This window comes from Apodemus sylvaticus, chromosome 9, assembly GCF_947179515.1.
Source record: "Apodemus sylvaticus chromosome 9, mApoSyl1.1, whole genome shotgun sequence".
Taxonomy (NCBI): Eukaryota; Metazoa; Chordata; class Mammalia; order Rodentia; family Muridae; genus Apodemus; species Apodemus sylvaticus.
This window is the reverse complement of record NC_067480.1, coordinates 58,496,009-58,508,834: the sequence shown is the minus strand read 5'-3', so window position 1 is coordinate 58,508,834 and position 12,826 is coordinate 58,496,009. Positions and strand designations below refer to the sequence as shown.

General features: G+C 42.5%; 1 protein-coding gene across 2 annotated transcripts in view; it reads right to left on the bottom strand.

Annotated features, from left to right (window-relative positions):
* The window catches only part of Ankrd44 (ankyrin repeat domain 44), a 299,425-nt gene that overhangs the window by 123,488 nt on the left and 163,111 nt on the right, over nt 1-12,826 (bottom strand). For both annotated transcript variants that reach the window (XM_052193557.1, XM_052193558.1), the window contains exons 5-8: nt 9,136-9,336; nt 8,709-8,796; nt 6,011-6,153; nt 4,664-4,876 (exon numbers count right to left, since the gene is read on the bottom strand). In XM_052193557.1, coding sequence (XP_052049517.1) covers nt 4,664-4,876; nt 6,011-6,153; nt 8,709-8,796; nt 9,136-9,336 — 645 coding nt within the window. The remainder of the gene's footprint in view (nt 1-4,663; nt 4,877-6,010; nt 6,154-8,708; nt 8,797-9,135; nt 9,337-12,826) is intronic.

Here is a 12,826-nt window from a genome sequence, read left to right as displayed (position 1 = left end):
GCTCACCTACTGAGTCTGGGCAATAGCCAGTTGCCCTAGGTTTCATGGATGCCATTTGGAGGCCACTTTGCTTACATGATGTGGATGTAGAGAGTACTCACTCTTTTAAAAAATAAAAAATGAAAACCTGACAACCAAGGACATTCAAAAGGCAATCAATGTTCCTTCTTAAGTCTTTAACATTTAGAACTCAATATTCAAGCTGAAAGTAGAAACTCTGCTACATTTCATTTTCTGCCTGAAAAGCTCTTCACACTGGGACCTGTTGTCACTACTGTCCCCAGTACTTTGGACAGGGGTAATACTGCCTGTGTACCCAGGACGATTGCACTCAATCCTTCTATTTGTTCAAGGCTTTGCTTTTATGGAAAAAAAAGAAATACTTTTATTAATTCCTAGTATCCCTCCAATTTCCTGGGTATATTTTCCCCATCAGATTTAAGATTTTGAAATTTTTACTTTGAGAATCCACTTAATTAAATGAGAATCCCTTTGGTTAAGTCTGGTCAAGCCCTGAAACATAAGAGGAAATTAGCAAGAATTACAATTACTTGTGACAAATACTGGTACTGTTTGCAGAGCAGAATCCAATGTGTCCTTGAGCTAAATAGAACATATACGTTGTCTTGCCCATCATGTTCCTCGGGAGTCCATTCATCCTTTCTTCTATTCATAATGCTTTCTGTGTTCATTCTCAGCACATCCCAAAGCTTCCTCCCTAAATGGCACTGCTACTCCCTGGAGACAGGACATGCTCTGTGGCATGTGGCATCCTAGAGTCACAGGAGTCAGTGCCCCATCTCAAGACACTGAGGTTGCTATGGGATCCCACTAAGTCCAGATAGGGGTGTCATTATGTGAACTCAGGTACCCAAGAAGGAATCCTAAGTCCCTAGGAGAGTAGCTAAAAGCTGACTGGGAAAAGCCATGTGTAGTTCAACTTTTTTGTTTTTAATGATTCAAATACAAAAGATGACATGTGTGGACTCAAAGGTTCACTTTTCCTTCCTTCTTTCCTTCCTTCCTTTCTTCCTTCCTTCCTTCTTTACTTCCTCTCCAAACTCCAAGGCCGTGCTTCTTTTGCTGCTTCCTCCTGCCTGTTCCAGTTTCTGATAAACTCCATTTTACAAATTAGCCCTGAAACACACAGACAAGGGAACTGGCCCACTCAGCAGATATAGGACAGGATCCAGACTCCTAGTTATAAATGTTCCAAAGGTCCATAGACAGCAAGTGAAACAAACTGTTAGTGACCAGGAATTGGGCAATGTGACTGCAGCTATCTGAGACGTTTTCTATCTTGTCCACTGTGGCTTTGTATATAGTACCTTCTTGATGTCTTTGTCTAATAGGAGAGTAGGCTAATGCATCACATTTTCCACTACTGTGTCTTCAACATGGTTCAACATGAGTTTCTCAAAAATTAAATGCAGAACCTGTGAGATGGATCAGTGGACAAGGAAGGTGCTAACAGCCAAGCCAGGGTACTCAAGTTCAATTCCCATGACCCACCTAATACAAGAAGAGAACTAACTAAGGCAAATTGTTCTCTGACCTTCACATGGACGTGTGCTATGGCATACACACTGTGCCCACACCAAATAAAAAAGAATCAGCTTGCCTCCTCTGCCTACTCTTTCTCTTGGCATCCTCTCAGTGGATGTGAACAACACCAAGTGCTTACTGTATGACAGCTCTGAGCTGTGCAGTTAGGTATGGCGACGATGCTTACGCTTCACAACATGCCCATGAAGAAGATGCTATTATTTCCCTCATTTTACAAAGCCCCGGAACAAAACATTGTCCACATCCCTTCCAAGAGTCCATTCCTCATCCTCAGGTCCTACCCGTTGTCTTGCCAACCTTTGATGATTCTCCCTCTGCAAGGCTTCTCCCTTTGAATGGTCCCTTCCATTCCTCAGTGGCCCCTTCCATTCCTTATTGGCTCCTCCCATTCCTCATTGGCTCCTCCCATTCCTCATTGGCTCCTCCCATTCCTCATTGGCTCCTTCCATTCCTCATTGGTTCCTCCCATTCCTCATTGGCTCCTCCCACCCATCATTGGCTCCTCCCATTCCCCCATTGGCTCCTTCCATTCCTCATTGGTTCCTCCTATCCCTCATTGGCTCCTCCCACCCATCATTGTCTCCTCCCATTCCTCATTGGCTCCTCCCATTCCTCTTCCTAATGACTCGTTACCTACTCCAATTACACTAACTTTCAGTTATTTTGAAGCCATCCCATTTATAATTCAGATGCAGCTATGATTTTTTCCCCTTCAAAATAAAAAATGCTTTCTTTTAAATTTAAAAACAACATGGCCGCTCATCAAAATCAGAGGATTTTCCAAAATACAAAAATAAAACTAAAATCCCAAATCAGAATTTTTGTCTTTGCAGGTGATAACTGATATTAGTGTATTGATACTACTCCAGGTAGTTTATGGCCTTTCTGTACACACACACACACACACACACACACACACACACAGTGAAGCTGGTGATGGTATCTCCACCTAGAATCCAGATTCAGACCAGCAGGAAGAAAGGCATGTCAACGCCAGATAAACTGAATCTTGTCTCAAAAAACAAAACAAAAAATACAAATGAGATTGCATACATACTTACTGTACTCTGATAACACAAGGCCTAGGCATTATTAATATTCTTTATATTTGTCAACCTTAAAGTATTAGCCTGCATTTCCTGCATTTTTTAATCACTAATGATACAGAATATTTTTCATGGCTTCATAGGTATTACAAATTTTCTCTTGTGCTCCATATTTGCTTAAATTTTCTAGTAGCCTACCATATTTCTTCTTATGAACTCTTTATATATTAAGCATATTGAACATATTGTCATGTATACTGGATGGAAATTTCCATGAGCCATTTTACTCTATTTTGTTTGTTAAGAGCTTATATTATTTTTTCCATTTTTTATTTTATTTTATTATTTCAGAGTTTGAAATATTCATGCACTTGCATATTTTCTGGCCTCCATGTTCTGAAGTTATATTGCTGTTTCTAATTGTTCTGTGAAGGTCAGAGTTCCCACAGTCTATGGAGGCCCAGCTCCTAGCTGCGGTGTAAGCCTGATGCTTTAGTTTCTCACATTTTCATTGTGTGTGGGTTCCTTCTCCCACTTATACTCTATGCAACTAATAAAGTGTTATTCTGATCATTTGTCTTACATTCTTCACTGTGGGATATTGTAAGAAAAAATATAAAAATATTTAACAGTAAATAGAGGTTATAAAATATCTTGAAATTAAACTTAGTCCTGAAATTAAACCTTTGAAATCATGACTTTTCAACATAGACATGGAAGATCCTGAAACTTTGCTTTAGGAGTCCTGAATGTAAACAGTAAAGGAACTGAGGCTGAGGATGGTGGGGGGTGCTGAGGATGGGGGGGGGTGCTGAGGATAGTGGGGGGTGCTGAGGATGGTAGGGGTGCTAAGGATAGTGGGGGTGCTGAGGATAGTGGGGGTGCTGAGGATAGTGGGGGGTGCTGAGGATGGTGGGGGGTGCTGAGGATGGTTGGGGGTGCTGAGGATGGTGGGGGGTGCTGAGAATGGTGGGGGGTGCTGAGGATGGTAGGGGGTGCTGAGGATGGTGGGGGGTGCTGAGGATGGTGGGGGGTGCTGAGGATGGTGGGGGGTGCTGAGGATGGTGGGGGGTGCTGAGGATGGTGGGGGGTGCTGAGAATGGTGGGGGGTGCTGAGGATGGTAGGGGGTGCTGAGGATGGTGGGGGGCACTGCTCAGGATATTCTGCTACAGGGCAAGGGTGCTTCAGTACAAGCCAGATGGGAAACACTGAGTGCATAGCAACAGAGGCTGCCTTTGTCAGCCATCATGGTGAGCTGAGAAGTCACCATTCACACAGTTGTTCTTATCCATGGCTTGTCCCTCCCTCGTTCATGCTGTTCTCTGTTGGGAATGCCCTCACCCAAATTATTTCTGTGGCTCCTCTCAAATTCTCTGTACAAAAATGAGCTCTCTTTTTTTTTTTAAATCCCCAAACAAGAGACAAGGCTAACATGTGTATCATCTACTTTGCAAAGTTTGATTCCTCTTTTTCTCCCAGCACTCGTCACGTTTTGTCTCAAGTGCCTGAATGTGTGTTATCTCCTGTACCGTGAATCTGTAATGGCCAGAGATCAGATCTCTTGTTCAGATTCTCCTGCATTGTCAAATTAAGAGCAGGGCCATCCTTAAGCAACTCCATGGTTGACGGAAATGCTCACTACTACCTGGTCCATGTTCCTTCACTACGGAACAGCTTGCTGAAGAGAAGCATTTGAAGGGCCTGCTGGGATTGGGAACAATCATGAGTTAGTCATTCCTCTGTATTCTTAGCAGCTCTCCCCTGTTACTAACCGTGCCATGCTAAAAAACGGGCTGAGGTAGCGCCAACATGGCCTGAAGCATTCATGAATCCACAGGAGATACGCCTGGAGCCTTGGTGCCTATGTGCTGGGACCATCATACCTAGAAAGGCAACCCAGCCGTTTCCACAGCATCTCAATCCAGGACAAGGCTGTGTGAATATAAGTGCTTCCAATTCACGAAAACACAGCATGACTGACTGACGGTAGTTAGGTTAGCTCAAAGGCTCAGTGCGAACGCGTTTAAGGGCAGAGAGAGTGATGTCATACCTGAATGTTCACATCGGCCCCATTGTTCACTAACAATTCCAGACACAGAGCACCGTGAGTGGACGCTGCTGCAAAATGCAGAGGGGTGAAGCCACTGTTGTTGGACTGGTTCACGTTAGCACCGTAGTCGATCAGCTCGTTAACGACAGCATCCTGGCCGTTGTAGCAGGCGATGTGAAGGGCTGTGTTTCCATAGACATTGATTTCATCAATCTGCAAGGCATCCAACAAGGACAATTAAAATCACTGGAGCCAATTTACTCCATTTGCCACAAAAGGCCTAATGGCTCTGGTGAGAGAAAGAGAATTTCCACATCCGCATAATTATTCAGAGCTCACTAGCTCCCCAGCAGGCTATCCTGATAGCATGTGTACCCACCCCACCCCCTTTCCTGGGGAAAGAGAAGCAAAATTGAATATGACCAAAAAAAAAAAAAAGTTACAAGGTTATTAGAGGTTTCGGCCTGTGAAGGGGTTTATCCAGATAGAGATGGATAAATCAAATGGAAAGCAGAGAGACTTTCACAATGCTAGAAAAGGACAAACCCAACTAACTCATGGGCTTGGCAACGGGACCGTGAAGAGAGAGCACAGGGGTAGCAAGACAGTGGCACGTGAACCCCATGTTCTCCAGTCAGGCTCAGAATCAATTCTGTTTTCACTCCGGAGCCTGACCCCTCAACAGGGCAGGCTGGTCTTCCGGCAGAGCCAGACCTGCTCAAGGCTCTGGATGTTAGCGTCTTGTCTCACACAGCACCTGACTCTCCTTTCCTCCAGAGGTAAGATGCCCTGAGCATGGCTGCTCCTAGCCGAAGGAGAAGCTGAAGGAGAAGGGACAGACTGGCTGAGGAGCCAAGCTCTCTAACGCCATTGCTTATTCAATCCCCACCATCCATTAATTCCCTCCTGCTGTGAGCCAGGATTTCCAAAGTCTGCTTCTGACAGGCCTTTTAAAATGACTGATTATTACAAATTGTATAAAATATAGATGTTTCCTGGGAGGTGACAGGGCATGAGGCCAGTCTGGTCTACAGAGCAAGTTCCAGGGCAGCCAGGGTTACAGAGAAACTCTACCTCAAAAGACAAAAACAAGCAAAAAAAGAAGAGAGAGAAAAGAAAGAAATATAAGTGTCTGCATACTCCTCTATGCCTATAGTCTGTTTCTGGTTTCCTGCTAGTCACCCCCTCACACCCTATCAGCTCACATAAACTAAGAAATACATGCATGATCCAAGAAAACAAGTTTTTCTCCACTTGAATAAAAATGCAAACAGGATTTCACTTCAGAGCAGAAGGAAACCCAGAGAGAAAGACGTGACCCGCAGCGATATGGCCATCAGAGCTTACCTCCACCCCCAGGTTCAAGAGATGTTTGACAACGTTGATCTGCCCATTGGAGGCTGCAGCATGCAGTGGGGTGTAGCCCTTCTTGTCTTTGCAGGTAACTTCTGCACCGTGGTTGATGAGCAGAGTCACAACGTCCAGGTGGCCTTGACAAACAGAGCAGCAAAACCATAGTCAACCTTTATAAGACAATGTGACAACTCACTGCACAGGAGAGATAATTCTTAGCTGTTTTTACCACTAGTATTTCCCTGATCCATTTACTTAAAAAAAAAAAAAAAAGCTGCCTCATGAAAGATAAACAATGAGCATTTATTGAGCACCTACTATGTACCAGACATTATAGAAATCCCATGGGGAGAAAAAGGATGATTCATATATACGGCTGGAATGAGACGTAGCAAAGGTGGTGGCTATTTACCACGATACCAAATAAGAACCAGATGCTGACAATGTATCAGTAGCTCCACCTTTTAAAAGTTGTACTGGTGTTGAGTGTGTAATCCCAGCATTTGGGTGAAAAATCAAGCCAGTTACAGGTTCAGACACAGCACGGGCTGCACACTTAATTCCAGATCAGCCTAGATGACTTAGCAAGAGCCTCCAAACAGACACAGTAAGAGCAACAAATGAAAACAGTCACCATCCGTACCACAAAAAGCCTAGCAGTAAAAATTTAGTTTAGAAACCAATTTAAAAAAAAAAAAATCAGAATACTTACATATTACTGTTTAATCTGAAATTACCATTGCCTTGTTGGGTCTTAATGAAATGTCCATAAAAAGACAATTTCTTATGTTTCCATGTAAAATAACTCCCATCAGTCATTCACTAAATAGAAAGCCTCCCTAAGCTCGGCTTTTGTGGTTCGTTTGGGCTCTGTTCCCCAGTCCACACGGCACACGTGTTGGGCCTTTATCTTATAATTGAAGATCATTTAAAGCCTAAGTTCAGTACTATAAATGTTGCAGCTAACTGAAGGTCAGGAGACAAACACTGAGTCCGAGACCTACAATTTGTATGGGAGGCTAAGGGGTGGAGGTAAAATGTGCTTTATCAAAATTTAACTCCTAACCTAAAAAATCTTTTATATAGAAAAATATTTTAGTTAGGTGGTGCCGACTCGAGCTACCTGCTGTAGTTCTTATCCTGTCTCCTGAGAATTGTATGTCACCCTATCTGTAACCTGATGGCATGAGCAATAATGATTTGACTTCTTTGGGTCACAAAAATATTTTAACTATACATCAGCAAAGCATGTAAGCTGGAACCCCCCACCCCCACCCCGTGCGCCGGTTCTTTGAGTAGTTCCGTGTACATTGTGCCCAAAGGGGCAGGCATGGTGGCACACCCCTGGAATCCCAGCACTTGGGAAGAAGGAAGATGAGTTCAAGGTCTTTTCCTACACAGAGAGTTAATTCTTATAAAATTTAAAGATTCTTTGCATCTGTAATTCTGAGAATTCATTCAGAAATCTTTAGATGTGGGATTTGTTTTATTCTCACCCCAATCTACTCCTTTCTGCCCTACAATTAATGTTAATTTTTGAAATGATGGTAACAGATATGTATGCTTATGAAACTGACTCAAACAAGCAAAAATGCTCAAAACAAACAAGCAAATGAAACAAAATAAAAAATAATCACTAATCCCTGGAAATACCATCTAATATTCCAGTATTTATTTTCCAAATTTCCCTTCCCTATATAGAAGCTTCCACAGCAATGGAAAATATTATACATATTATTGTATTAAATATACCTCTTTATGATGCATCTCCCTTTACTGTGTCACATGATGTAATTTATAAGTTCCCATGGCCACCATTGCTGTACTCCCTTCTGTGTCCCAGTGTGTGGCTCATCTGGGATTTACCAGAACAATAGCCCATGGACGGATGTCAGCTTGTGTGCATCTAAGTCTGGTAGAACCCTATCTTCTGTTTTAACTGCAGTTTGTTCTCCAATCAGAAACACACAGAAGGATCTTAGTTATTCATCTCTCAGGTCTGACTGAGGATAAACTCTGAGTACTATCATTTGCCCAACATCTTTGTGATGATCAAAAGGAGAGGACAAAACAGAGATGCGATCTTTTCAACTCTAGTGAAGTGGACAGAGGGAACCCTGTGGGCTTCCACTTGTGCCCAGCACAGCAGAAGCCTGATCTACTGGGATCCTCCACTTCCTTATACAGAGGAAGCTGCCTTCTCTTCTTTCCCTTTGCTTCTTTCAAAAATATTTAGAAGCGCAAAGATAAAGAGCATCGTGTCCTTGCTTTGTTAACCAGCCAGCTCTCTTTCCTAAACACTTTGATGGCATAACAAACTAACAGACAAGCAATGTTTGTAGCTTTCCAATCCAGAGTGAAGAATGTTCAGAGAGGTCCAGGCCATGAGTCATCCTTCCCTCTTTTGGGATAAATAAACCTCTGACAGGGCAACTGTCCAACTAGAGTACTTTATAAATGCCAGGAAAACAGGCCAAATCTTCATTCAAGTTAAATCCATTTAAGTCAGACTTGTCCTACATGGTCAACAATCAGCCCATGGCATGTGTTGTCAAGGTCATCTGCCTGTGGTCTTTAATTGTTGTTCAATATGTTGGGGATTAAAACCAGGGTCTTGTGCACAGTAGGCACTTAACCTACCATTGAGGTAGCGAAGACCTTGGCACTTTCTTTCCACACACAGAATACTCACCCATGTATGCTGCCCAGTGGAGAGCACGTCGGTCCTTCTTGTCAAATGCGTTGATGTTTGCCCCTTTGGCCAAGAGTAAATTGACCATCTGAAAGATAACACACAATGAAATCAGGTGTTCCCTCCAATGCTGCTGGCTCCTTGTTGCTTGCAGATGATCTAAACCAAATTAGCATCAAGCCTAACAGCAGCTCAAGGATTTATACTAGGTAGACAGACTAGAAAGACTGGCTCGTGTCAAAGGAGAAGACTGAAATGACAATCTACTGTTTCAACTCATTATGGTCTGAATTTGAGAATGGATATAACTGTCCAGGCAACATACCTCTATTACTCTCACATTCACATAAAGTCTCAACAGTGGTTCCATCTGTGGCTAACAGGGTCTAAGCAGTGTGGCCCAGATCCCAAGGCCAAGAACACTCACCTCCATGTGTCCGTTCAGAGCTGCATGGTGCAAGGCTGTGCGCCCCCCTCGGTCCGAGACATTGACACTGCTCAGTAATGGAATGATCACTTCTGCACACTTAACGGCCTTATTGGCTGCTGCCACATGGAGGGGGGTCTGCCAATTCTTGTCTCTTGCATTGACATCAGCCGAGTGTTTAATCAATACTTGTACTGCCTCCTACAACAAAAGTAGTTTGCAGGATCACTGACAAATGCCCAGTCAATACTTCCTATGGGTAAGGTGCTTCTCTGGACATAGGAACTGTAGTAAGAAAGGAAAGATGGCTGCCCTCCCAGGCAGGCTGTGGACAAGCCAAGTCATACGAGGTAGAGATCTAAGAGGTAACACAGAATGAGGCAATCTCTCTATCTTGCTCTTTCAGGTCAAGAGCCTAGCCCCCATCTAAAATTAAGTTCGCTTTCTAAAGACACAGTTTTCTGATGAGGCATCCTTGGATCACCTGAGAGCAGTGTCTTAGTCAGGGTTTCTATTCCTGCACACACATCATGACCAAGAAGCAAGTTGGGGAGGAAAGGGTTTATTCAGTTTACAATTCTACATTGCTGTTCATCACAAAAAGAAGTCAGGACTGAAACTCAAGCAGGTCAGGAAGCAGGAGCTGATGCAGAAGCCATGGAGGGATATTCCTTACTGGCTTGCTTCCCCTGGCTTGCTCAGCCTGCTGTCTTATAGAACCCAAGAATACCAGCCCAGAGATGGTACCACCCTCAAGGGGCCCTCCCCCCTTGATCACTAATTGAGAAAATGCCCCACAGCTAGATCTCATGGGGGCACTTCCCCAACTGAAGCTCCTTTCTCTGTGATAACTCCAACCTGTGTCAAGTTGACACACGAAACCAGCCAGTACAAGCAGTCATGTGCAGATGTGCATATCAGGTAAAATATCTGTAAAAAAAAAATCTATAAAAACTGTCCTCTAAAATGAGAAGAGTCTGGGAATAAATAAGCTAACAAACTCCCAAAGCCTGTCAAACATTCTTGGACCACATTTTGAATCTAGGTTCTCTGTGCCAATATGTAGCACGTGACCTTCCATCTTGTGAAATCGATAAGCAGTCAAAGGAAGTAATTAATGACTGTCTCAGTTTAAAGCTATAATAAAATGATTCCAACTTTTCCATTACAATTAGTAAAGCTTCTTTGGTTTGTTTTGGTTTTCCATTTGTTTATTTTGAAACAAGATCTCAGAAAGTTGTCCCAGGATGGCTTGGAACTCACAATGCAACCCAGATTGTCCCTAAACTCATGATCCTCCCATCTGAGCCTCTTGTGTGACAAGACTATGGGTGTGCACTACCAGGCCTGGCTATAATGAGCAGCTTCTTTTGCTGTTCTGTTCATTATTTTTTTACACAATTGTTTAGACTTTTGATTTTGATTTCCTTTCCTTGACCCAATCAGCTTACTCATTTCTTTACCTATAACTTTCAGCTCTACCTATACCATAGAAGGGAGATGTCTCCACCCACCCAAGACTATTAGTTTCAGCATTTTTTTATGACTACTATTTAGTCAAGTGACTTATATAGTTCTTTTCAAGAAGAAAATATCCACTGATTACTTCTCTCTTCTTCCAGAGACTCCCCTAGGATTCATTAGTAGTATTATTCAAAGATGCCTTGTCATTGTGGCATCAGTAAGCTGGTGAAAGGCATCAGTACCACACAATTGCTACTCTTTATGAACCCAGAAGTTATTTTTAGGAACCTCAATCACCAGAGGATGGATTTGAACTCAGCAAAATCAACATTTTGAGCCCAGATGTAAATGTTTATGAAAAAATGTTCTGTAAGTCAGAACTAGCAATATATTGAGATAAACAGCTAACTTGGACAGCAAAATGTGAGTAAAAAGAAATTGGAGAAACCTATCATACTATTAAAATGAATAGTACAGTAGTTTGGGAACTTCTTCTAGATGATGCAAGTAAAATTCCAGTAACTACTGAGACCTAAACAAATAAAGACTAGATATACACTGCCCACCCTCAGAAGGCTGAAAAAAATATTACTCAATATTCCACAAGTCTGTTTTAGAGTAAAACATAAATATGTATTTTTTTCACATTTATTTGTGTGTATAAGAACAAGTTGTTGGAGTCAGCTCTCTATTTCTACCATGTGGGTCTTTAGGCTTACTGGCAAGAGACTTTGCCTGCCCAGCCATCTCACAGGTCCCACATACACTGTGATGCTCACGTGAAACATTGCTAGAACTGCAAAGATCAAAAGATATTAATCTCCACTTGGAGCTGTTATTTACCTCAGGGTTGGCACCATGCCCTTGGCTCTTTCCTCCCTTACATAGAGCAATCCTCAGGGAAGAATGGGCCTTCCTCTGAAGAATTCAGGCTCACCCTCTCATCCATTCCCTTTGACTGGACCTCTGTGCACAGTGATGATTGAAAGTGCTCTTACAGATTCTAATGTGTACCTTTAAACTAAGAGTCCTAAAACTTCCCAGATCTAGTGGCACACAGAACTGTAATCTCAGCTATTTGGGAAGCTAAGGCAGGAGGATTGCAGTTTGAGCTACAGACTAAACTTAAGGCCAGCCCAGGCAATTTTGTAAGTATACTATCTTAATAAGAAAAGTCAAAGGGGGATTAGGAATTGTGGTAGTTTAAATAAAAACATGTAATCATAGGGATTAGCACTATTAGGAGGCATGGCCTTGTTGGAATAGGTGTAGCATTGTTGGAGGAAGTGTGTCACAGGAGATGGGCTTTAGGTCTCAGATACTCAAGTCAGGCCTCCATTGTCTCTTCTTGTTGCAAGCAGATCCAGATGTAGAACTCTCAGCTACCTCTCCACCACATCTACCCACACACCACCGTGTTTCCTGCCATCACAGAAATGGACTAAACCTTTGCACTGTAAGAAAGCTCTAATTAAATGCTTTCTTTTATAAGAGGTGGTCACAGGGTCTTTTTGAGCAATAGAAACCCTGACTAAGCCAGGGATGTAGCTCATTGACAGAATGCTTGTCTAGCGTATGGGACCTGAGGCTCAATTCCCAATATTGGGGGATGAAGGAAGAGGTCTGTGCAAGGCACCCAAGGACCAGAGATACCAACAGTAACAGAGCAAGTGTCATCCCAGCATTGAGGCTTCTTATAGCTCTGGGGAAAGCTTTACACTGCTGGTATGTGGTGGTAAAAAGCAGTGACGAGTTTAATCAGCTCTGGCAAGAATGTGGCCAAGGCAGAGAAAAGCCATTAGAAGACTGTTACCTTCACAGTTGTATAAGCAAAAGATAAATAAACTATCTCATCCTGGACATACATGCTATTCTGTATATATATATAGCTTAAATATAAATGGGGTACACTATTTTGAAGATGTGTTCCACAAAAAATGTTTTGCAGATACAGGACATAAAATGGTAGCACCCATTTCTCACATTCACAGCAAAGCAATAATACACACTGTCACTTGAGCATTTTCGCCTTAGTTCAGTGTTATTTCACTGTGCTTGTATGGGTTCTTGCTTCTGTTAGGTGTTATGTGAATTTAGGACAGATAAAATATTCAAGATCATTCACAAACGTATTCTGTTGGGAGATAAGACTAGAGAATTCAGGAGAAATTTATAATTGAAAGTTAATAAAATATAATTATCTTTTTTTCTCTTGGTGCTGGCGATC